The 25,481-nt window shown below is 40.9% G+C and overlaps 1 protein-coding gene across 2 annotated transcripts in view; it reads right to left on the reverse strand.

Annotated features, from left to right (window-relative positions):
• Positions 1-25,481, reverse strand: part of zbtb46 (zinc finger and BTB domain containing 46) — an 89,288-nt gene that overhangs the window by 17,933 nt on the left and 45,874 nt on the right. For both annotated transcript variants that reach the window (XM_017305708.1, XM_008413919.2), the window contains exon 4: positions 9,003-9,284. In XM_017305708.1, coding sequence (XP_017161197.1) covers positions 9,003-9,284 — 282 coding nt within the window. The remainder of the gene's footprint in view (positions 1-9,002; positions 9,285-25,481) is intronic.

Consider the following 25,481-nt stretch of genomic DNA (forward strand, 5'->3'; position numbering starts at 1 on the left):
CCTACAGAAATAAAAACTAAGAAAGTTCAAATGGCACAAATTGTGCCAAAATGGCTCATTTGGAAGGTCCGCCTAGATTTTTATCTAGTAGTACCTCTCTAAAACTCATATGATTAACTTTTTTTTCATGAAACTTGGCACAGTAAAAGGTCAGATTGTGTACTGTTGTTGCTACTTTTTTTGGCTTTCACTGCATGTTTTGAAAGGAGCATTCATAGATTGAAGTGGTTTTTTTTAGGCGGAAATGGATTTTTTTCTTAATTTCTGCTGTTTATCATATTAATACACTTTCCTCAGTAACAGGCAGGATGGTTTTTAGAGTTGTAACATGTTCTCTAGGGTCTTGCCTTTGTTTTGATACCAAAACAATTAAAATAAACTCTGTAGTTCTTGAGATACATTCAATTCATTTTGGGCATGTTATTTTCAGCCATATTGCTCAAAAGGAGGCCATGTGCCGATCAGGTTTGTGGCCTCTGGTATTTGGCCACTATGACAATAATTACATTTGAAAGAAAAAGGAAGTTTTGGAAGCTGAAGAACACCATCCTAAGTGACAAATACAAGGTTGGCAGCATTATGTTGTGTAGATTTTCAGTTTTTTTTGTAAGGCTTTATTGGCTCTAGTGGCCTTTATTTGATAGTGAATTGACAGGAAAGTGGGTAATGAGAGAAGGGGGATGATTTGTGGAAAAGGCCACCAGGCCAGAAATCAAACTTGCAACAGCCGCATCGTGGGAAACACATGGGCTGTGCCTAACCCCTGCACCACCACAGCACCCCAGTGCTGTGCTGGGTTTTTTTTTTTTATTGCAAGCATGCTTCATTAAATAGACGGCATCACAAGAAAAGAACATTTTGTGCAAATATTAAGGCAATATCTCAAGACATCCGTCAAGCGACGTTAGGAGTTACAGCTTGGCACAAATAGACATGTAAATGGATAACTAGCCTAAGTATACAAGCAAGGCAACTACAAAGCAGCTTATGGCCAATAAAGTTAATATTTTGGAGAAGACATGCCAATGCCCTGGTCTCTTTTCCATTTGTTGAAATGTAATCAGGACGTTTTTGAGGGCAAAAAATGTATTTTCTTTGGATTTTACTATTGTTAAGTACAACATTCATTTTTGTCCTTTGTTCATTATTTATAATCTTGGGGTTAATTTTTATGTCTACATCCAGCATCTGCCCATCAACATAATCACTGTTTCCTTTAACCCAGTTTAGGTAATCAGTACTTTTTTTTCTCTAGATAATGCTAGTCTATTTGTTTGCTTGACAATGCCTCCTGTTTGAACTTTGTGTTAATCACTTTGTTTTGAACTTCACCATGTATGAGGGCTCTTTAAAAAAAGACTGATGGATTTCTCACAAATTTGCGATTTTTCAGAAATCTGGCAAGCTTTAAAGAATACTGATCACACCAAAGTGACTTACTGCATGGAAAAATAGAGATCATAACAAAAAAAAAATCTATTCCATGTGACTATAGGCTGAAGGAGCAAGCTGACCTTGTAAGAACCTGTTTCCTTTACTCCATCTGCCACTAAAATGGGGTCAAGACTTATACGGTCCTAAGCTTTAGAAAAGCAGCTCCCTTAAGTTGAATATCCTAACTAATTACCTAAAACTTCATAAGTTTGTTAGTAGAAAAAAGGCTTAATGACATCTTGTTAGCAAGGACCCTTTTGGAAGTTTATTCTCTTTCAGAGTTTTGAAAATTAATGTAAAGTAACTAAAACTGTGCAGTTTGGAGGTACATTCCCGTTCTGATGTCATGCTTCTTTCCAATTCACCAAATTTCTACTTCATTCATGTGAGCACTTTAAAAGATTTGTTACTGTTACTCGATTTTTGATTTTGTTTAGAACACAACGGTGGATCACATTATGGCATAAATCACAGAAATGAAATGTTCCATTTCTATTTTCAAGCATCTTAACAAAAGTCATTTGAATGTTGAGTAGCCATGGAGCAGAGGTTACCACATTTCAAACCACTCTTTGGATAATCAACCGAGCACCAAGAGCTCCACACATCAGAGTGAGCTTAAAGCATAGCACAATGCTTTAAGCTCTGAAGCAGAAAAATGAGGACCAACCACATAAAGTAATACGTTTGGTTTTGTGTTAAGTGATCATTATTAAAACAAGTCAGCAAACTATTAGTAACTGTCAGTTACTTAAATCCAGTGTTTTTGTGTGTTTTTTTTAGCTCATGTGGGTCAGCAAACACTAACCTTTAGCCAACTGTGAGATGTGGAGGGTAGCTTTTATGCTTTGTCCCAGGCTACATCCCTGTAGCCCCAGAATTTGGACACATCCAGTGTAACTAGACAGCAGCAAGACTTGTGTTTTAGATGAGCAACATCTCCACCTGGGTTTTGATCTGTTCTGAATTTTCATCACAATTGCCATAGAAAAGAACTGGCAATCACAATTGAGATACTACAATTATGTGAATTAGAATCAGTTGTGCAAACTATACTGTGTATTACTAGTCTTAATTAAATTCACACAAGGACGGATCAAAGCTCTCTAAATGTGATACCTAGAGGCTAGGTACAATTTCTTCTAAAAGCATATTTGTCCTCTTCGGGTTACCTTTACTGGGATATTGTCACTTCTTTGTAAATTAAGGCAAAACTGTTTTCTCATCTTTGCTTTGAGAAAATGCCTCTTATCATGCTGTGAATCATTTGCCTGGGAAGTGGAAACTCAGATACGGAGTGATATTACACCCAACACTGAATGTTTTCAGTTATTGTACTAGTGGGCTAACTGTTAGAAATACCAATCAACAAGGATGTATTTCTCTGCATTATCATGTATATCTGTCTGTGAATATGTTCCCAAATAATTATAAGTCCAATTGATTAAGTGAGATATAAGCTGTGAAAAGTGAAAATAAGAATCTAATGACCAAAATGTTTACAAAGTCTTTATTGCGGGACACATACACTTTATAATGGATTTTGGGCTTGAGATGGGTGAGAAACCTTCCCAAATCTAGACAGTTTCAGGCAATTATTCTGACCAATTCCGACTTCCTGTAACTGTAGCCAGGTCCCAGAACCTTTGAAAAGTTTAAATAAAAAAAGCACAGAACTTAAAACACATCCAAGACTTTTCAGAATCAATTTCTTCTTACTGGAATCAAAACTAACTGCTACAACTCCTCCTGTCGGTTTGCATTTTAAAAAGAGGACAGGAAGGTGCGACTCAGAAGGTGGAGCAAAATTTTGCTCACCGAAATACATTCAGAAAGTCTTTGTGAAAGCGCCCGCTTTACAGGCAACGTTGTCCGTGCTGAGTCAATTTGAAGAAGTTGATGTGAAATGATGAGAGTTGACAGTTTAGAGAAAAGTTCAATATTGTCAGTGTGATCTCTGCAGTTAATTGGATGTTCTTTGCAGCCTGTACACAGTGGCAGTGTGGACAGGTGCACCGGGATGGTCCGACACGATCCATTGTTAGACATTGACTGCCTGACACACAGACGGGTAGTGGGGCTAAATCCCAATGATCCTAATTGGATTTTAGAGACTGATTGACATGCAGTCCGGTTCCACTGTATTTTTGGCATTCCACATGCAAGGAGGATCTAGTCCATGTCCCATGCAAAGAATAGTAAATACAAGGGGCTTTGTGTTGGAATCCCATGTAATGTCAACAAGGTGGCGGCTGGCTCAGATTAGAAAGAATTAAGCGGAACAACACAAACTGTTTTTGTCAGATTTTGTGTGTTTATGTATATATTTAGTGCATGAACCACACAAGAAGGTGACTTAACGGGGGGGAAAAAATAAGAGCAACAGAAGCTCTGCATCAAGGCCTTTTGCAAAATTTCCTGGTCTCTCTTGAATTGGAGCAAGTGACCTTGCTGTACCTCCACTCTGCCCAGATCAATACTTTCCCAGGATTTTACAGCAACATGCTTTGATGTTCCCTAGCCGAAGTAAAAAGAGGGGGAAAGGGCCAGAAGAAAATAAAATGAGAAAATGCAGGATGGGAAGGGATGGGTGTTAAGGTGTGGTGAAGGAGAAATGTATGGAGGGGAAGAAGGAGGGAAAGCATGAGAGGGATGAGATGTACATCGGGGGCGAAAGAAGAGAAGACAGGCGAAGGGGCGAATGGAGCCGGATGGATAGAAAGAGGGAGGGAGCAACGATGGGAACAGTGATCTGTCAAAGCAGGCAGACTTCTCCTCCGCCCAGTAATCTGAGGTACAGTGTTTGTTTATCCTCTGTCCTCATTTAGACACAGGGACAGACCTGGGGTGGGAGGGGAGGCTGTTGGCCATCTCAGCAAGCCCATTTCCCCAACCCCTATTGTGTAGTGAATACAAAATAGTATTTGGCTAACCAAAAAACCCTCCCTGAGGTTTCTTTGGTGACAACTGAAATACAGATACAGGGCTCATACAGGACACTTTCCCATGCAGGGAACAAATGATTAACATTCTCAGAATTCTCCAAATCTTTTATTCAGATAGTCAAGGCTGACTGTATCTGTAAAGTCTGAAAGCATATCCAAAAGCCTCTACTTGTGTTTTCTGAGGCTGTCTGTGCTGCGACAGCATCTGATTCTCCTCCGTGAGCCAACAGAAACATCTCAATCCCACACACTTAACACTCACACAAAAGAGGTGATGCGAAGGGACACGAGCGCGCGAGCGTGCACGATGGCGAGTGTGTGTTTTGGTCTATTCAGGCTTGGCCCTGTCTTTTATGGCTTAGGTGAGTGGGGCTCAGCTCAATAGATGCGACTGGGCTCGGAGTTGTACCCTTTCTCATCTTTTCTTCCACTCACAAAAAACAGGGAGAACTCGGGACAAAAGATCCAATTACATGGCAGTAAAAGCAAAAGAAACAAACCCAGAAGTTGAGCTCACAAAATGTGCCCACGCGGACCTGGACTCTAGCAAATACACGCTCACACTACCATGCACCCACACACACACACGCATACACACTGACAGTTTAACACACTCCACGAGTAGCAAAGAAAATGGGAAAATACAGAAAATCTCTTGTTACAGACAAATTACACACTCGTTCTGCAGGGCATAAATGTATTATTAACAAGGATAAATATAAAAAGGTTCAGTCAACAATGACTTAAGGAACTAAATTCAACGTTATTACTGATTCAGTAATAACTGCATAAAACATTCAAATAGATGGAAAAAAATTGTGCAAAAAAAAAAACCAGCTAATCAAATGCAAATATACAGTAAGCAGAAGAAGAAGAAAGGAAAAATGTGTTTGATTGATTATTTTTGTTTCAATGTTTTTTCAGTAATAATTTTTAGACTTTTGGAAAGGTTTATTCTTCCTTTTAAATGGTGTGACATTGGTGAGGAAGACGTGTTTGTGAGTCGAGCTGCGGAGTTAACTATGTGGGCTGCATTCATAAAAAACTTGCCAAATCCTCTCTGCCAATGCCAAAATGCTTATTCAGCTATTGACTTTTGTTTGGTGTAATTTAGAACGAGGCAAAAAGACGACTTCAATAATTCATAGAGAAAACAGAAAATGTAAAGTTCAATAAGACAGTCAATACATGAGGGTTAACAGGCAAAATGTGAGGCATCACGATTTAAGAATTTTTGTAAGATGGAGTAGAGGCTGCAAACAGTTGTGTGAACTTGATTGCATTATTTTCTGATTGTAGTCAAACATATATGCATTTGCAAACAGCACTTTAAATCATATTTGTACATTTTTATAGCTGACATTGTCATTATTAATTCACTAAGTCACATTTTTTAAAGAGAACTTTGTGCACAGTTCGGCAATTTAATCTCACTAGTTATTATTAATGTGTACTTTAAGTTTGATTTGAAATCAATTATATCTTAGAAACAAGCCATTTCATTTGAAAATGTATCTTGATAATTACTGAAACCATTCAATACAGAAAGAAATTTATTTTGTCCGCATCAATCATTTATTGGTTAAATAATTCAAGTTTGTAGAAATGAGACATATTGGTAATTTACAACCATATCCACGTGGCAAACACGGGTCTTAGTGATGCATGGGAAAACCTTATAAAAATGACAAAAGCTTGGCACCTCCTTCCCATGTTAATCACTAGCTTGGTCACAAACTGTTGTGGGATGGCATCCTATTCTTCAACCAGCATTTCCCACAAGTCACCCTTGTGTTGCTCTGTCACAAAGAACACACCCAAAATGATCCCACAACTGTTTAATGGCGTCGAGGACATGCTATTCCATTCTCTCCACTCAGTGGCGCAAAAAGTGTATATGCAGCGCATGCAACGCATAAGGGCGCAGCACCAGAGGGGGCGCCAAAACCCCATCTGTAGGGGGCAGCGCGCCGATGACGCTTTCCCATACACTTCAGCTCGCCTTACGCTCCTTAGAGTGAGCATGTTTCCACGCTCCTACAACCTTCCTTCGAGGGGCGCCGTTTTACTTTTTCGCATCCACCTGAATAATGTGTAGTTGCGCCACTGTCTCCACTCCTGGTATGATCACACTGTCACACTAACTTGACTCATTTGTATTGGCAAAGAGGATTTACCAAGGAAACCACCAACTGAACTCTCCTGCTCAACCCACAAATGTGCTTTCCTTTCAAATATGCCATTGAAAAGGAAATAAACCAGCTTTCTGATAGTACAAGGTTAATTGCCAAGAGGCTTGATACAATATAGATCAAGCTTCTTGATACAATTTACATTGTAGACGTATCAACATTTAAATGCAATGTATCAACATTTAAATGTAGATCCTTATATTTAAAGATAAAAAAAAAACATTTTGTGCAAATTCTACGTCTAAATAACTAAAAATAAACTTATTGTACAACTCTGCAAAACTCAGATTTAAAGTGGTAGACATACGTGAAGTTGAAATATGTATTTTAAGGACATTTGTCAAGAACAACTTTTTGGAATCAAAACAAAAGACATGTTTGTGTTTGAAACATTTTTTTGGAAGCATGCAAAAGTTGGTGTTTTTTACCGTGGCTAAGTGGAGCAATATGAGCTTATGTCAGTCTGAGTGGTTGTTCTGCTGGTTTATTTTGCCTCTGTGAAGTTCAGTGGCAGACCCACTGACTGGGTACAAAAAAAAAAAAAACTGTCGCAGAAAAAAAAAAAAAAGAAAATTTTCTTGAGACAGCGAGAGAGAGCCTTGCAAAATGTTCTCTCACTTAGTCACTGCCGAGTAGCCATGGCATCACACACAAAAACACACGCGAACACACACACATTAAAAACACACATGCATTGAGGTCTAACCTAGTAAACTGGCTCATAGTCATTTAGTGCTACTAAGGACAGAAACCGCTACATACAATGCCTTGCAACAGTACCATGTCAATTGTATTTGTTTTTTTGTTTTGTCATGTTACAATGGAGCAATTAAAGGAAAAGGAACATGGTGTTCAATTGCTTTTTTTTTTCTCCCATAAAACCTTGCAAAGTGTCTCTTGCATTTGTATTCAGTCATCCTGAGTCAATACTTTGCAGTCACCATTCAAGAGTTTTCCCGCGTATCATAGGGTTTTTTCCATAACATTTTTGCAATATTATGAATTTTTTAATTTTTTAAGAAGCACATCATTCCATTTTAATTTATTCTTTCAGCTGTATTAAATACTGACTTAATAAATAAATAAAAACGTGCCCCCCCCCACACTTTTAAACAGGAAACTATTAGGTTGTTGAATAGAAAAAAGAGGAAAAGAATAGAATATGTAAAACATTTAATCCCCATAGAAAACTATCATTTAAGTTAAGGACTAACTCAAAAACAAGCTATAAAAATAAAAAAAACAACTTTAAATATCCCTGGGAGGACTGGTAACTGCACATTATGCAAAAACACTAACAGGCTTCTTGTTATAGTGCGCCTCTAAATGGGCGCTTATTGCTGTTCTCAAAGAAACGTTAAAAATGAGCTTCCATGAAGAAGTCAAGAAAGCCCTTACCATCAACCCTTGTCATTGGTACTACGTCTATCTATGATGTCAAAGCGTTTTTTTTTGTTTTTTTTTTTGGGGGGGTTGCTTAATGCCCTCTGATTTATGCATTTTTGGTTGAGATTTTGATGCTGTCTGAAATGCAGCTCGACCGAATGAGCGCTATGATGACTTAAGGAGATTTTCGAGTGTTTGTATTTCAAAACATCACCATTTAAAGTGACTTTTGCATCTGTGTCATCATTAAATGGAGTACAATAATTCCACACACGACTCCATTTGGACTGTTTCACTCCGTGGGATACCTCTGCCACGATTGTTTCTTACAACCATCAGCTGGCTCAGCTTAAGAATGAGCAGTGGTGCCCTCTTCTGGATGGTGGCCACACTACAATCCTGAAAGGACGTCTATCTAAGCGAACGTTATATGTTAATGAAATAGAACAAAATGTTAACCTAATAAACCAATATATATGTGCACTTATACACGACACGTATATATCCAACAAACATGCATGTGCATACAAATCCATTAACATAAAAAAAAACAAACAAAAGAAACATTAGATGCCTATAGTCAGCACGCACAAGTCAACACACACCTAAATCCTTCCGAGAGTTACTTGTGTTTAGCTCAATCTCTAATCAATTCTCAATATCTCTGCCGGGGGGAAAAGAAGCATTCTCATGTCATGATGCTACTGCCACGGTGTATCACTGTGGGAATAACATTAGGATGATTTGTTTACGCAAAATTTTATTTAGGAGTGTCAAAGTTAAGGGGGATAAATACATATGCATGCCACACTTCTCAGATTTTTATTTTTTTTTTGCAAAAAAAAAGTTGAAAACCACGTATTATTTTCCTTCCATGTCAACTTTGTTAATGTGACAAAGTTTAAGGGTAAAATTTAAAGGATTTTGCAAGGCACTGTATGCTGCATCTAGGGGGTCGACATATGCATATACTGTGAGTTAGACGGCGTGTCTCAGATGTGCGAAACAAGCAGTGTGAGCACAGCTTCTGTAAATAGATACTTACAGGACAGGGAGTGTCCTCCTTTGGGCAGGTACTCATACAGCAAGGGGTTATCATCTCCCATCATCTCAGCCCGCAGCGACAGCAGGCTGTTCTTACTCATCAGTGCTGCCTTCAGATTGGCTACGGATGAGATGCCTCCGCCTCCCGCCCCTCCGCTGGGCTCCTCCGATTCGTTGGCGCCCAGGAAGCTCGACTCTGTGGCGAGAGTCTCTTCCTGCTTGAGGAAGAAATCGAGGCGCTCGCCGCGGCTGTCTGAGCTGTTGGGTTCGGTCACGTCTGCCCCTGAACGGAAAAAAAAAAAAAAAAAAAGGAGGTAACAAAGGATGAGTATGCAGATCTGACTCAGTGACTTGAAATGTTTTTAGTGTCTGAAAAAGAAATTTAATAATGTTTGATGTCTCCCAGAGAACACTGATAATTAATTTCAGGGATTACACGCTTCTCTACAGGCTGAAAATCCTGTCATTCTTGACAAAGAGGATGAAAAAGGCATGTTAAAACCCCCAAAACTCTTACAATGTGCTCATGAAGTTGTCACTTTGGCAGTTTAAGGGCTTTGACCTGATGATGGAAACAGCTGAAGTGCAAAATGGAAAAAAAAGAAAGAAAAAACCCCCGAATAAAATCAACATTTACACACAGAGGTTTCAGAAGCAGGTACCAAAGCGTCACAGCTCTGATTCATCTCCCTCTCTGCTTGACTCCCTAACATATCTCATCATTACCAGTCAACACTAAAAACAAGGAGATCATAAAGAGACAGTGAGAGAGAGGGAGAGAGAAAAGGCAGAGACAGCCGTAGTGTGCTTGTGTGTTTGTTGCGTCTGTATGTGCGCATTTAACTACCGGAGTCACTGAAAGCAGGGAGACGCTGTCAGCCATAGCCGTTTTGCTGTAGATTTACGAGACTGTCAGACAACACTGCTGACAACGGCGCACCAAACACACATGCACACACACATCTACAGACATACACTGTCTCCTAATTGACATTTACCTGATGCAAGGTTGCTTTCTCTTAGAGGGAGAAAAATACAGAAGACACATCGCTAGCTTAGAGACTTTGAAGGAAAAGATTGTCTACATCTAAAGCAAACACAGACATCTGAGCGATAATGCAGATTTGCCTTAAAGGGGGTGGGAGGTGGTGCATAATGATGTGTGACTGCTCCCAACACAAAGCTTCAGAAATCCTGGTATGCAGTGACTTGCAAAAGTATACATACCCCATTGTGTTTAGCATTGCAGCCACAAACTTTTTCAGTTTTAAAGAAGTGTTTTGGATGAAAGGTGAAATGCCTTCAGCAAAAATATAAATATATATATAGTCCAGTTACCCTCCACTTAAGCACTTAGAAAAGTCTGAAAAGTGTGGTGTGCTTTTATGTTCAGCACCATTTATTCAATACCTCTGGGTAAAAAAATCCAATTCGGACAATTGCTTTCAGGGTCCACCTGCTGAAAATAGAAATAGAAAAAAAAAACATCCCAAGACATGACTGTTTACCTAAATGTATCGACTGGGAAAAGAGAGCAGCAATTAGAGAAGCAGCCAAAAGACCTTTAGTTATTATGAAGGAGGTGCAAATATCCACAGCTCAGGTGGGTTAATCTGTCAAAAGGACAACTATTAGTCATGCAAGAGAAGCAAGAAGAAAGGCATTGACGGATGTTTGCTGCCATACTTAAGACAGAGATGGCAACAGGAGACCGAAATGTTGCTCTAAATGCACAAATTTAAGTGTAGAGAAACCACACAGTGAAATAGGTGGTGGTAGCAGCATCATTCTGTGGGGAATGGGATGCTGAGGGGAGTCAAATACAGGACAAAGCTGGAAGAAAACCTGCTAGAGGCTGTAAAGCCCTTTGAGCTCAGGCAGTGATAGTCAGAGCTAAAATGGAACATTTTCATCAATGTGTTAGAATAAAATTCAAACTTAAATCCAACTCAAAATCTGGGCGAACTTGGTCTGATGTGCACAGATGCTCTCCTTTCAGTCCGACTGAGCTTGAGATTTTTTTTTTGCGAAGAAAAAGGGAAAACATTTCCGCCTTCAGATATGTAAAGCTGTTAGAGAATTACAGCCCAAAAAGACCTGCGGCTGCAGTAGTGGCAGAAGGTGGTTCTTCAAAGTATTAAATCCGGCCTGCTGAATAAAAATGCTTTAGATTTTCATTGGAGAGCAAGTCTAAAAATCCTGTGAGATTTTCTCTCGACTGCACAATTATGCATTACTTTTTGCTGGTCTATCACACACAATCCCATTTAAATAAATTGAAATGTGCGGTTGTCACATAACAGACAATTGAAATTTCACTTGCAGCAAATGAGGAATAAATAAAGCGAAGGAAAACACCGGTTTGATGAAGGAGCGTGCAAAACAGAAATGAGCAGTGAAGAAAATGAAAGTGTCTCTTCCAACTACGTCGAGCTCGGGCAAAAGTGTCTGCTGTGCAGCTCAGAGCTACTGTCTACTGCAGGGGGAATCAAGGTGGTCAAGGTGACAGAAACAGTAGTTTGCCTGCACGTCTGGAATACCGATGGGTCTACAGTGTTCACACACACACACACACACACGCACGCACGCACACGCACACACACACACACACACACACACACACACACACACACACACACACACACACACACACACCAGACATTTTTCATGACACTCAGATCAGTCCTGAGGATGGATATCCTTTATGTATGCATGTACACAGATTTGAGCAATCTTGAGATCACAATTAGATATAGTGGCTGGAAGAAGCAGATGAGCTGTGACAAATAAGAGTGACATCCATATAAAGTTGTCTGTTCCCCCATTCAACTATCAGACTCATCAGATGATGGGAAAAAAGGAGATATAGAGCTAAAGTAGAGGAATAGAGAGAAGGCAGATAAGCAAAAAAAGAAAATGTAGGGGAGAGAAGAAAGCGGGGGAGTATAGCTAGGGAGGAGGCACAAAAAACATACTTGCGTGCATCCATACACACAAGCACGCACGCACACACACAAATCCATCCCACCTGCACTCACACCCACACAAACACACAAAGTTAATTAAGAAGGGGGTGTAGGGGTTGGCGCAAGGGGCACGAGGTGCAGGAATTCATTAGAGCTCTGCCCCCTCCTTCAGTGGGCAGCCCAGCAGCCAAAGGAGTCAATCAATAACATAGATCTGCTGTTGGCCAACAACAACAATACACACACAGAGAGAGCAAAGGGAGGATGACAATTGGAGGGAGAAGACGGGAAGGAGGCAGAGAAAAGAGCATCATCTCTGACCCCCATGTGTCCCACCACTCATCTGTTTATTGGACGACTAAATGAACCCTGACCAGTCTTTCCCGCGCCTTCGGAAGACGAACATCCACAGATGGACCATGTCGGCCCTCCTCGCAGCCATACAGTAACAATGAATCAATTGCAAGACGCTCGATTTAGTCTTATGGAAAATGGGTCATGTCAGGAATGTCAAACTTGTTTTTTTTTTTTTTATGTGTAAATTTGCAGGTATTTTACACAAGAGTGACTGGAAGGGGTCTGTTGTACAGCAGAGTTTTTTTTTTTTTAAGAATGCAGATTAACCTCAATAAAAAAAATGCTCTTATTTTAATTATTTAGTTTAGATTAATCCCATACAGAGAGATGTAGGTTTCAATCACAGGTCAGCACTTAAGAAGCTGGCCATTCACAGAGTGCTGTATCCAAAGGTTTTAATGAGAAGTTGAATGGAAGGAAAAAGTGCTGTTGAAAAATATATTTTTCAAGAGTTTTATAGACAATCACAAGATGTGGACTACAGCATGGAGTCAATGCTCCAAGAGCCCCTACACACTTAAACATCCAAGACATGGGCTCAATGTTCCTGAATGTCACAAACACCTTAACCTAAGGAGGAAACGGACCGGGTTGCTGCTCAGCTGCCATTTTTCATTCATTTTTAATGTTGCAGAGTGGAGAGGCACACAGTCCAAACTGATTGAGGCTCAAGATGAAGTTTCTAGAGTCGGTAATGATCGGGGAGCCGAGGGCTCTGCTGGTTTTGGTTCATTGGAAAAGTCAGCACAGCCAGCTACTGAGATATTTTAGAACACTTCATGAGAAGATGGAGATGCTGAATTAATTTACCAGCAAACACTGCAAAAAGTACCAATGTATGCTGTAATGACCAAGGTATGACTGTGCTTTACTGGACAGTGAACTCTGAACAAATCTATGGAGTATTGTCCAGAGAAGGACACCAGAGCAAACTAAAGGAGCCCCAACCAAGTATTGAGTACATACACTGTATAGTACATGAACAGGCTTTCAGTAAGTGGACATACGTGTGAAGTAAACCAGATTTCTTATTGGCATGGTGCAATATTCTATTATTCTGAGGACAGAAATTTGTTTTGTATTAGCTGTAAATCACAATCATCAAAAGTGATTGGAATGAATCTACCCATCAGCCTTTAAACAAACTTTTCAAAGATATTCTAATTTATTGATGTATACCTATAAATAGATACCTACACATCCAAGACTTGGGGTAGAATGAAAAAAGATAATTGAGCCAAATGCAAACAGACTTTAAAAACATTTAATCAAAATGAGTCCCGTAATCCCCACTTAAATATTGAGCTTTGACTTGGCCTGTGCTAATGGTGTTATCCTTAAACAGCCCTCTGCTCGGACAGATAATATCATTTACAGCACCAGAAACAAGTCGCAACTAATCCCGAGCTTCCATCCTATGGATTTCATCATTCCTGCGCCTGGTTTGGTTTTCATCGAGGATTTGCAGACACACAAAACGCGGCGTCTTTCAAACGCAATAGGTTTATCTCGTGTTGTAGAGACACTGCGGTTACATCATTCCTTCATGCACAATATGCTCAGTGTCATGAGACAACCTATGAATTTCAATAGCAAGAGATATGCCTTTGAACTACATGGTCAGATCCCCCCCCCAAAAAAACAAAGACGTTTTCTTCATCATTTTCTTCCCGCTCTCATCTCCTTTCTTCTGCTTTTACACTGAAGCGGTTTCTGTACAGTGGAAAGAATTTTCATTTTCCCCTTCATAAAAGAGTCCGAATAATTTAGATTTCTGCTTTCTGAAGAGATCCTCCGTTTAATTTGGTTGCCATGGCAGCCGGGCACCCTTGGCTTCAACATTTATGCTAAATAAAACCCCCTTTTAAAAAAAAAAAAAAAAAAAAAGGAGAGACAAATATGTAGAAATGGTGGTTCTCTTTGTTAATGTGAGCGACGCTGTAAGCTATGTCAGAGCCGAGTGTGGAGAAAAAAAAAGGACTGAGACTCGGAATAAAAGATGTGCGTTTGACTGTACTTTATACGTGTTGTGAGGAATACTGAGTTATGGCTAATGGATAGAGGATGCAGTTTTATATGCTGTGGTTGGAGGTTGCACTGTATTTCTCATTGATGTGTGTGTGTGCGTGCGTGTGTGTGTGTCAGGGGTGGTGTTGTTACAGTGAGACACTTTGAGGCAGTAAAGAGGAGGTGAGGAAGGCCTGAAAGGGGAGGAATAGGTCAGCTGGCCCAGTTTGACCTCTGATCTTCTGTTCTGATTATGTGATCTGAACACTGTCGGGCGAGAGAGTTCCTATTTTAACAAAAAATACACCCGCTGACGGATCGACCCCCCGAACACACACACATATCTGCTACTTTCCCACAAAAACAGACGCTCGTTGCCTGGCTGTTTGTGGACGCGCATTTTAACACTTCAAAAGACAGCAGAGAGAATAGCTATTAATCTAGTCAATGTTATCAGTAGATACATTTACGATGAAGTCGTTCAAATGAAATACACACCAAACATTCGCAACACTCGCAACACGCACGCTTAAAAACGAAATTAAATCAATGGGATTTTGACTCGCTCTTTTACACTAACTGTTACATCTTTTGTGCTATTTGATCTTCAGTTCTTTCCATAAATTCTCAATTGGTTTCAAGTGAGAAGATTCAGATTCTTTTTGAGGCCGACTCACTAAATTTCTCCATTCATCCTCTCTTGAACTATCGAAAATCTGCCGGTTCTGCGCTATGCTGAAAAACAGCTTCAAACCCTGATGTTCCCACCTCTAAACATCATTGTAGCTGTGGTCATTTTTGAGGGTGATATGTCTTCAATACTTATTTCTTGAGTTATACCACTATATGCACTGTTATGCTTAGATTATTTTTACCACGTGGATTACTTACTGACTGTCTGAATGACTTGCTGCTGGTATGATATTTATATTTCCAATAGCTGTGGAGTGCTATTTCTACTTCTAATAACTGCACAGTGTTTTCACGTTTTAATCGTGTACAGTATATTATTATTGTTAATATTGTTTTTTCACTTTTAGAACTTTTGTGTAAACCTACATAGTCTTGATCCTGCTGCTAAATCTGAATTTTCTCTCTGTAGGATAATAATGATTTTTTTCTACTATGTTATATTAGAAACATATTTACTGAGAAATACATTGATACATTTAATACTTACTTTACCCGTACAAAAAAAAAAAAGGTTCACGCCATTAAATCAACAGAGACAGTAGCCAAACACAATGGAGAGAGAAAAAAAAGTCTAGGGTGGTTAGGCAACGAGTTACTGAGGCTTGTCGACCACAAGAGAGCTGTCAGAAAAGAAAGCAGGGCCCTGTGTGCATGTTTGTAGGGTGAGTGCAAACAAAGGAGAAAGACTCTCACTGAGTACATTTGTAAGTAAATGTGTGTGACAGTGAAAGACAGAAAGAAGCCTTGCCTCAAGTTGTGTGGGTTAATGGCTTGGGCAGCCAAGAGTTAGAACGAGGACAGGGCACTACAAGAATCCACTGTGTTGCACGCGCGACATCGCAACATCTTGTCTCCGCTTTTTTATTGCGACCGACGTGCGGCCGAGGTGCGCTTGTTCTCAAGTGGACGAGGAGGAGAGGGGAGGGAAGGTGAAACTTGCTTCCTCAGCATGCCAAGAGTTTGAGAGGGTAAAAAAGTAATTTCAGCTGAGAAGGGGGAGTGAGGCACTAAAACAGCTCAAGAATTCAGAGGCAATTTAAAAAGCAGTGTGGGAGAGGGGAATGAAAAAAATGCTGGGTTAAAAAGGAGGGAGGATGGAAAGTAAAAAAGAAGGCTGTTATTCTCGTCTCCCTCTGTTGTTTTTAGGGACTAGTCGGGCCACAACCTCCTGGAGAGATAGGGAAGGGTGGGTGGTGGTGATGGTGGTGGTGGTAGGGAGGGCGAGCATAAATCAAGCATGGCCTGAAGGCTTTAGAGGGAGGGAGGGACAGAGGGAAGAAAGTGGTAAAGGACAGTGGAGAGGGATACGATGGTGCTGGTAGTGATGGTGGTACTGCTGCTGGGGGCTCTGAGGAAAAAAAAAATGAGAGTGTGGGAGGAGGGGACGAGAGGAGAAGAGAGGAGCACGATTGCAAAAGTGGTGGGGCGAGAGGTGAGCGGTGGGGTGATGGAGTGTGGGTGGATGGGTAAGTGAAGGGGAGGCAAGGAGAGGTGAGGGGGAGGTTACAGAGGCTGTGGGAGGGAGGGCATTGTGTGAAAGGACTTTTACAGTCCACCCAGCAACTAAATATGAAAACGTCTTTAATCTCCGTGTTTAATTCCATGTCTACATTAATGTGGTAAAGCATGTTATGAATATGTAAGGCAAAGCCTTGGAAAAGTATTCATACACTTTGAACTTTTGTTTGTTTGTTTGTTTGTTTGTTTGTTTTTGCATTTGTTATGCCAGAACCACAAACTGAAATACATTTTTGGGGGGAATTTTATGAGACCGACTCACACCAACTAGTATAAAATTACTAAGTGGAACAAAATTAACAATGATTTCCAGTTTTTATCTATATGTAGAAACCCAACTAGTGTGGCTTGGATTATTCTTCTGTACCCTGACACGCCTAGATAAAATCAGTTCATACTTTCAAGTTATCAAGCAGGTGAATAGAGTCCATGTTTGTAAGAAGAAATCCTGTTGGGTAAGTAACACAACAAACAAGTACATGTGCTAAAAGGTGTTCTGCTCAGATGAGACCAACATTTAACTTTACAGCCTACGTGCAAAATATTATGCGTGTCTAAAAACAAAACATCATCCTGAACTTACATATATAATCTGGTACAGAGAATCATTTATGTTTGAGCTTTTTTGTGTCACGAGAAACGGAAAAGTTTTGGATATTGTTGAGTCAGATCACGTGCAAAATATGTTAAATAATTGGTTGCAATAAGAGCGTAGAAACAAAAACCTCTCTTTTCTTTATTTTAAAGAACATTGAATTGGTCAGTGATTTTAGACAGTTGGTTGTTTACACAAAGAAAGTTCAGTGGTTGAATGACTGAACTCTTAAAATCTTTTCTCAGTTTAGAAACTACCTTCTTGTACTATTAGCCACAGTTCATGTTTGCTTTCAGTCAGGGAGTCATGTTCACACATTTTAAACAAAACAACCAATCACAGCCACAAAGTAAACACAGACAGGAGATTGAGCTGCAGGTTTCTTATTTCACACCTGCAAACTGTAAAAAGGTTCTGTAGAATTTTCTGACTCAAATGTGAGTCTTTTGTAGGTTAATAGGTTAATTATGAACCTCTTAGCTGACCAGCTTTCTCTAATTCTCCTAATCAGTCAGAACCCTCAATGAGTCTTGTACATCTTGCTGGTTCACTAGACTCTGTGTGCTACAATCTACTCTGACAACAGTGTTTGAAATAAAGTTCTTCAACTACAAGCAAAATGCAGACTCTATGCCATATCTGTTTTTTAAAAAAACCCATCCCCATGTTGTTGTACAGCTGAGATTTTTTAATTGAATTTTCTCTATTCTGCTGTAAATTTAGAGTGATTCCACCCCCCCTCCTCCCCACCCCCGAAGTTAACCAATTTCCCTTTTACAAACTGTTTTATGCTCAAGGAGAGTACTGCAAATGTGTGAAAGCTTGAGAGGAACATGCAAACTCCTTCTTGTCGCGAGGCGACTGTGTTAAGTGTGATGCAAACATCCCACCAGGATTTTAAACAACTGTGATTTGATTCAACGTCCATCTTCATGCTGAAGATGCTTGTGTACTTTTCATGATTTTTTTAAAATTAATTAATTAGCTCATACTTTTTGCTCACACAATTTGCTGCTTCTTTCTGTCCCTTTATGCTTGTTCCGAATTGAGCAAGAAGGCTTTCATTCGCTCTGTTCCCTCTTCATATAATGTGTTATAAGAAACTTTTAAGATTTACTGAACTCATCTCGTTTAAAATCTAAATGGCTGATTTAGACATGTGCCTCGTTTTTATAGCTTGACATTTTCTTTTAACTGTGTATTTTTATGTGCTGTATTTGTTGCTGCCTCTTGGAATACCTTGCAAAGGTGGTTTTTAATCTCAGTGGGTTTTTTAACCTGGTAAAATAAAGGTTAAAAAATAAAATTAGCACAGAAGAGACGAATGAATAGGAAGCACATGGTTGTTTGCTTGTCGTTTTGAGGGGGAAGTCCTGCAAAGACAAAAACCATGAGCAGGAAATTTTCCTCTTCACCTGAAGGCGCACGCAAACATTTTTCCGTTTTTGAAAAAACACGGTGGGTCTTAACGTGTGGTAATACAGGGGACTTTGTAGAACATTAAGTTTGTTCTCACTTAGGCTGAGCCCCTGTTTTGAATTGTGAATATTCATTGGGATCAATTCGGGTGGAGTTAACAGTGTTCTGCGGCACCATCAACTGGAATTTCAAATCTCTGATTAAATTGTTTCTATAGTGTCTGCATGAGAATTAGCGATTTATTGCTGTGATGTCTTAGGTGCGATTGGACCGGTTCTGTAAAAGTGGTGCTGTCAAAACGACATCAGTGCTTGTCTGGCTCATCTACAGATCAAAGTGAATGTTACAGTGTTGGATCTTGAGTGTTGGGCTAGAATCCTCAATGGCCTGGTGTCCTGCCAGTTTTAGTTGCGTCTCTGGTCCAGCAGAGCTGTTTTAAAAGGTCCAACTACCTGCTCAGCATCTCACACCAGTTATTAGCTTGCTTCAGTTTGGTAGCATTACAAAACGGCGTCACGGTGTGTATTTCCTAGACAATGTAGTCTGCTCTTGAGCACTGATGTGCTGCAGCTTTTAGATGTCTCCCTGTTTCAGCCTACCTGGCATAAATACCTGACTTGCCCCCTCAGGATGCAATAAGGGTCTGTAGAGACACCAAAAGTTGCACAACAGCGGCCCTTGAGGACCTTGAGTTTGAAACCCCCTGAAAAAGACCCTCAACTTACTGAGCTATCAAGCTGAAATAACTCAATCATTTGATTTCCTGATAGGCTACATCTCTACATATTGATTAATTTGATGGCTGAATGAAGCAGGGAAAACATCACTGTTTACAGAGTTAAACACTAGCCTCTGTGGCCTATGAACAGGTTTATTATCCATAAGGTGAACTGAACCAGTACAATATGTACCTTAAACGAACTTATCAGTGTTAGAGGGGCCATTAAAGAGGTGACAGGACTCAGGAAATTAATTTGACTACCTGAGTCACTTCACAGATGCTCGAAGTGATATAATAACTCTGTTGAGGCCATAAAGCACATAAGTATTTCTTTTTACAGTTTAGCTGTTTAAGTCCCAATGATGTGGCATAAAAACAAAAAAAACCTATACACGTTTTCACAATTAAACACCCTGCTGTGGACGGGGGCTGGGGGTTAACGTGAGCAAGTGAATGAGTGAAAGAAGGGAGGGGAGGAAGAGTGGGTGAGTGCGTGGGGGATGGAGGATTGCAGGGCTCAAGGTAATCTGGGGAGTTAATGCAGCTTAGAGGGACTGAGAGGAGTGGGAGGGAGGCAGAGAGAGGCAGAGAGGGGGAGTGATGGCAGTTAGAGAGAACGAATATAAAAATAATAGGGTCAGCAGGGAAAGAGCGGGAGCGAGGAATAAATGAAGATGTATCAGAAACAAAAGCCAAAGCAACTAAGGGGGGAGAGAGGGAGGAGAAAAGAGAGAGGCAAACATAAAAAGCTAGAGAGATAGGAACATGAGGCAGGAGGTGGGGGGGCGCAGAGAGGCAGCAGAGTGAGTGTGTGAGATAAAGAGTGGGCTAATGAAAGGTAGGGTGAGGCTGAGCAGCGAGTTGGTGGGTAGGAGGGAAGTCAAAGGAGAGAAAACGACACAGAGCGGGGGAGAGGTCTGCATGGGGAAAGAATGCTGGGTGGGGAAGGAAGGCAGACACGCTGGGCTTTGTGCTGAGAGCAAAGAGAGACAGATTGAGAGATTGAGAGAGAAAAAGTGAAGTTATTTTCTGGCTCCTAGCGCAGGGGAGGACCCGGCGAACGAGCCCGAAAGCCCCGTCCGACTCAGTCCAGGGTCGTTTTGAGGGTGAGGTTGGACACAAAGAGACAAAGAGGACGGATAATGGAAAGTAGATGAGGGGAAATCAACAAAGAGTCGAGGTCTGATTGTTGCGTTGAGCCTGTGATGCGTGTCTTCATACGCCGTTCGACTCGCACTGACCATCTAAATAGCTTCACTTTAGCTGAAATTGCAGCTGAGGAGAAGAGAGACAGCGAATAGACAAAACACTAAATCAGTTAAATCAAGACAAACGTTACTACTTCTTTAAATTATTATTGCTAATAAAAAATGCATGCAAGTAATGACTGAGTGTAACTGCACCCCTGTTCCATACTTTGGCTGAAATTAACTCTGCTAACCAACAAGAGTTAGGAAGAAGAAGAGGAAGTGAAGGTAGTCCTCCTCCGCAACTCTTATCCTGGAACCTGGGATGACCTCTCTACAACAACTGCAGCTACTTTCTGCTTAGGTAGCTACTACTGTGAGTGTGTAAGGCTAATATTACTTCCAGCACAGGCTCCTCAAGAAACATTCTTCTTTCTGGGTGTGTATACCTTAAAATGCTTAGAGAGATAATGTGCATATTCCAATGAATGGGCGAAAAGAGATCCTATCTTCTGGTTGGCACCAGTATGTTGGAATTAACAACACAGCTTAAAGTGTTCAAAACAAGTAAAAACTATAAAAGCAGCATGTATGAGACACAGCGCCCACTGTCTGCTGTGCCTCGTAATAGTATAAGAGACTGTTACATTTTGTTGCATTAAAACAATTTGCTTCAATGTATTTTTAAGAATTTTATGAGACAGACCCGGCCAAATGAAAGTGCCCTCCAAAGCCTGATACTTCCCCTACCGTCATTCACCTCAGGGATAGTGTCTCTACTTGATTCGCAGGGTCAGTGTTCCACTAAACAGCATACTTTCCCTGTCTGGCTGGAGCTGAGCTGCAGATTGCTGCAGCTCCTCCAGAGGTACCACCGGCCTCTCTATGACTATGCTTTGCTTTGGTCTAACACATTCAATCAAGGTAAAATATTATAAAGGTAGAAGGTGGATTAAGATTGCAACTAGATAATGTATGCATGTAGCTATTGAGCTTTAAACATGCAGCTGTTGTGACAATGCCTTAAAGAGCAAGAAACACTAAAATAAATCCATAAAATCTTATCAGCATTTTCCAATTTTGTTCAGACGAGAGATTAATGAAATAAAAAAAATGAACAATGCTTTCTGCCATCATATTTGTCTGTTTTTTTCGCTATGTGAGTCATTCTTTGCAAGTATTTTCTGCAAGTGATTCTTTTTAAATCCAGATTTGGGTTGGAAAAAAACAAAAAAGCAAAAACATACAACGTAATCTAACTGAAATTCATAAAACATTGTGTGAGAACACCGGTATGGTTATCCATATCTGATTCTTGCAGGTTTGATGACGCCTCTCTACAGCAAAACAACAAAACATAACCTGCTGAGATGTTTACCGTATTCAAGTTTAAACATCAGTATTTGGTAAAATAAAGCCCCACACAGAACTCCTTATAAACGTGACTTTTTTTTTTCTCATTTTATTTCTGCAGATATTCTTAAGAGTTAGAACAGCTCCTCCACCAAAAGGGCTGCCTGTCAAATGTGCAAAAACACAACGCATGAAGACTTTTCACTGCACTCTTACACTCCAGTCACAACAGGTGAGCGGAAAGTAGGCAACTAGTACAAAAGGTTCTCCTACAAGCAGTCAGTATCACTCTGCTCCGTCCACTTAGGGACACACGTTAGTAAGCAGGGGTTTATTACGTGTTCTCAGGAGAGCCTGAGCGTGCTGGTGGGGCTGCCTGGTGGCCAGATAAGCTACTTCCTCCCTTCTCTTTGCTCATCTCTCCCCATCTCTTAACATTAAGATTGCGCCTCTGTGTGCTTGTATCCCTGGCAACCTGTCTCCAACAATGGAGAGAGCTCTGGCCTCAGCATGGGAGGAGTACAGTGCCATTTAGAGGAAAACCGAGGGGTGAGGGAGATGGAAAACTGGCAGAGCAAAGGGACGGGTCGCACCGTTCCTCGTGCACACAAGTGCGGGGCACGAGGACGGAGCGATGGGTTCAACAGGCGGGGGAAGTGAGAGCGAGATGAGATGTAGATGAGCTTGCCAAATCTGTGTGCTAACCGGTGAAAGATCAGAGGAAACCTGTATGAGTCTTGAGCCGAACAGATCTCAAGATGAAGCGGGGGGAAATTGGGCTTTAACCCTCAAACAAGTCGGCAATCCTCTCAAAGGTCTCAAGCCAACAAAACAGAAGGTCTCTCCATATGCAGTCCCTTGTTGCATAATCTGAATTTATTGTAACTCCAGATTGTCCCCCCAAAAAAAAAAAACATTATGGGCACCGATTAAGTAAATCTTATTTTTATTTCTGCTATATTTTGAGTCAACATATGATTATCTGTCTCTCATGGCACCTTGACTCAATAACACCTATACGTTATAAGATTTTGATGAAGAACGGTAAAAAATCACACATGTACATGTGCACAGAGGGAGTCGTCTTTACCTCCCCAACGCAGCCGAGCTGGGCTACTGAGATTAATTGCTAATGATCAAATCATCAGAAACTATGCAAATTAAAGAGTGGACCAACACCCCTTCTCCTCCTCCCTCACCTACACAACGCCCCCCCCCTCCTCCCCTCTCCAGCTTTCCCCCGGAGCCAGGTCCCGTGGGTAGTGCGTGTGTGTGTGACGAGCTCATTCAAGGGTACAAACGTGTCATTTCCTCTTTCCCCAGAGTGGAGCACGGAGCACAGAAAGGCCTCGAAATGGAGCAAGGGGTCAGTCGTACAGCACAGGCATGTGCACAAAGCACACACACACACACGCACACACACACACACACACACACACACACGCAGACACACACACACAGTCGGCGCTGTAAGCAGAATCGCTGATATCTCACCCAGCTTCTCCAGAAAGCTTCTCTCTCTGCTTCCTTCTCCCTCTCCAACTCTCTCATTAAGAAACCATTAGAGAGAGGGGCAGCAAGAGAACGCAGGACCCCCTGTTGACCTCTGTAACACATCCCCAAGAGCGGGAGAAAGGGAGGCTTGCTGGGACAGAAAGTAAGGGTGAAAATGTTATGGGAGTTAAAAAATGAGCATAAGGATTAAAAGCAGAAATGTCAAATTAAACAGAATATTTTTAAAAATGAGCAGCAGAAATATTGTTCTCAAACTTTCACACTGTCAAAAAAATGACATCACTACATCACCTCACTGCTTATTGTGAAACATTTCAGATATGTAGAGAAGCTGTTTATGGTTGAGCGATCCTGAAGAAGAAGAAAAAAAAACAACAGTAGACGGAGGAGGTCCGTGGGTGTAATATTGGATGAGAGAGGTAGAAGGGCGTGCGATAAGTATGCAGTGACTTTAGGAGAAGGGGATAATTTGGGAGTGGAGGGGAAGACGGCTGGGCTGCTTCCTTAGCCGGACACAGGAATGCGGAGCGGGCGGATCCCAGCGAGGCTGCGTGCGTGTTTCTGTGTGCTGGTGCGACTGTGCCAGACAGGAATCCCTAACCCCCACAGACCACGGCTCCTCTTATCAGGGCCCGAACAGAGGGGTATGAAGGAGGAGAGCGGGAAGAGGGGTGCTATCAAATCCACCTCACACCACCCTGTTGCTGTCTCACTCCTCTGTCTAATAAAAATACGCAAAAAGACACACAAAAACTACACACTGAGGCTGGATGTTTCAAGGCCAGATGAACTATGGGGAAGCTATTAAAAAAATGAAGAAAAACTGCCAGGGCCACAGTTACAGCCACCATGAAACCATGTTGTCTATGTCTCCATACTCAGCCCAAGCAAACACACACAGACACGCTCATCACATGCGCTGTATATCTGCCATGGTGTCAGTGTGGACTCTGAACCTTCTGGGGAACCTGATCTTCTTCTGCTACAAGATGAACTCTGTCTGTAGGAGTTACTCACCGAAAACTAAGTAAGGAGCAAGCTGGAAGGTTTGGAAATGAAATTTTAGTGCTAGGTTTGGTGCGGCTATGGTTCACCAACAAAATGCTCTTCGCTGAATGTAGCCTTCCTTTATGAGTATATCGGTATATCGCTCCCTAAGTATATCAGTGAGGAAATAACAGAAAAAGGTGTGTAGACTGACAGGTGATATCAGGTAAATGACCTGGGGAGAAAAAGAAGTGAAGTGGAAAAGTTGCACTTTCAACTTCAACTATGTGAAGAAACCGTACTTCCTCTTTACGGTTAGGAAAATGTGCATACATTTTTCTCTTCAAAATAATTAGTTAATAGTTTAAAGGTGAATAAAAAGAATAGAAAGTCCTCGATGCAGCCGTCCGGGCGTTCAAATCTCTTCTGACCTTTTCCCGTCTAACTACCATCAATGAAAGCCACAAACACTGAAAGATTTTAAAAAAAAGAAAAATTGCCTAAAACTTATTGTTTAGAGAAGAGGTGTGAATTATGCTTAAATATAAACTGCTTGATGTCTGTATGTGATAATTAAATTTTCCAAAGAAGCTATTTTTCTTCTTTTTTTTTTTTTTAGAAAACTAACAATATGTGAAAAAAAAAATCTTACAATCTCTCTTTTAAATTGGCTTAAAGGGTGAGATCACAAAATACTTGAACTACAGCAAGTTCAATTGAAAAGTCACTAACAAAACTGAAGTTTTTTCTTTGGACCTAAAGAGAAACGATCAACACTCAGCATGTAGCTTCAGTTAGTGATCCGCCCTGAAATCTGGATGTGGAGATGGACTCGGACCTGAACGTTCAAAAACACATAAAAACAATTACAAAGTTGGACTTCTGTCACCCAAAGAGCATTTCTAGGATTAAAGGACTAATGTCCCAGCAAGTTCTAGAGAAACTCATTCATGTGTTTATCTTTAGTCGCACTGATTACTGTAACAGTATCTTCACAGGTCTGCCTAAACAGTCAGTTAGACAGCTGGAACCAGAACCAACAAAGAGCATGCATGCATGCATGCATGCATCCATCCATCCATCCATCCATCCATCCATCCATCCATCCATCCATCCATCCATCCATCCATCCATCCATCCATCCATCCATCCATCCATCCAT

This window comes from Poecilia reticulata, linkage group LG7, assembly GCF_000633615.1.
Source record: "Poecilia reticulata strain Guanapo linkage group LG7, Guppy_female_1.0+MT, whole genome shotgun sequence".
Lineage (NCBI taxonomy): Eukaryota > Metazoa > Chordata > Actinopteri > Cyprinodontiformes > Poeciliidae > Poecilia > Poecilia reticulata.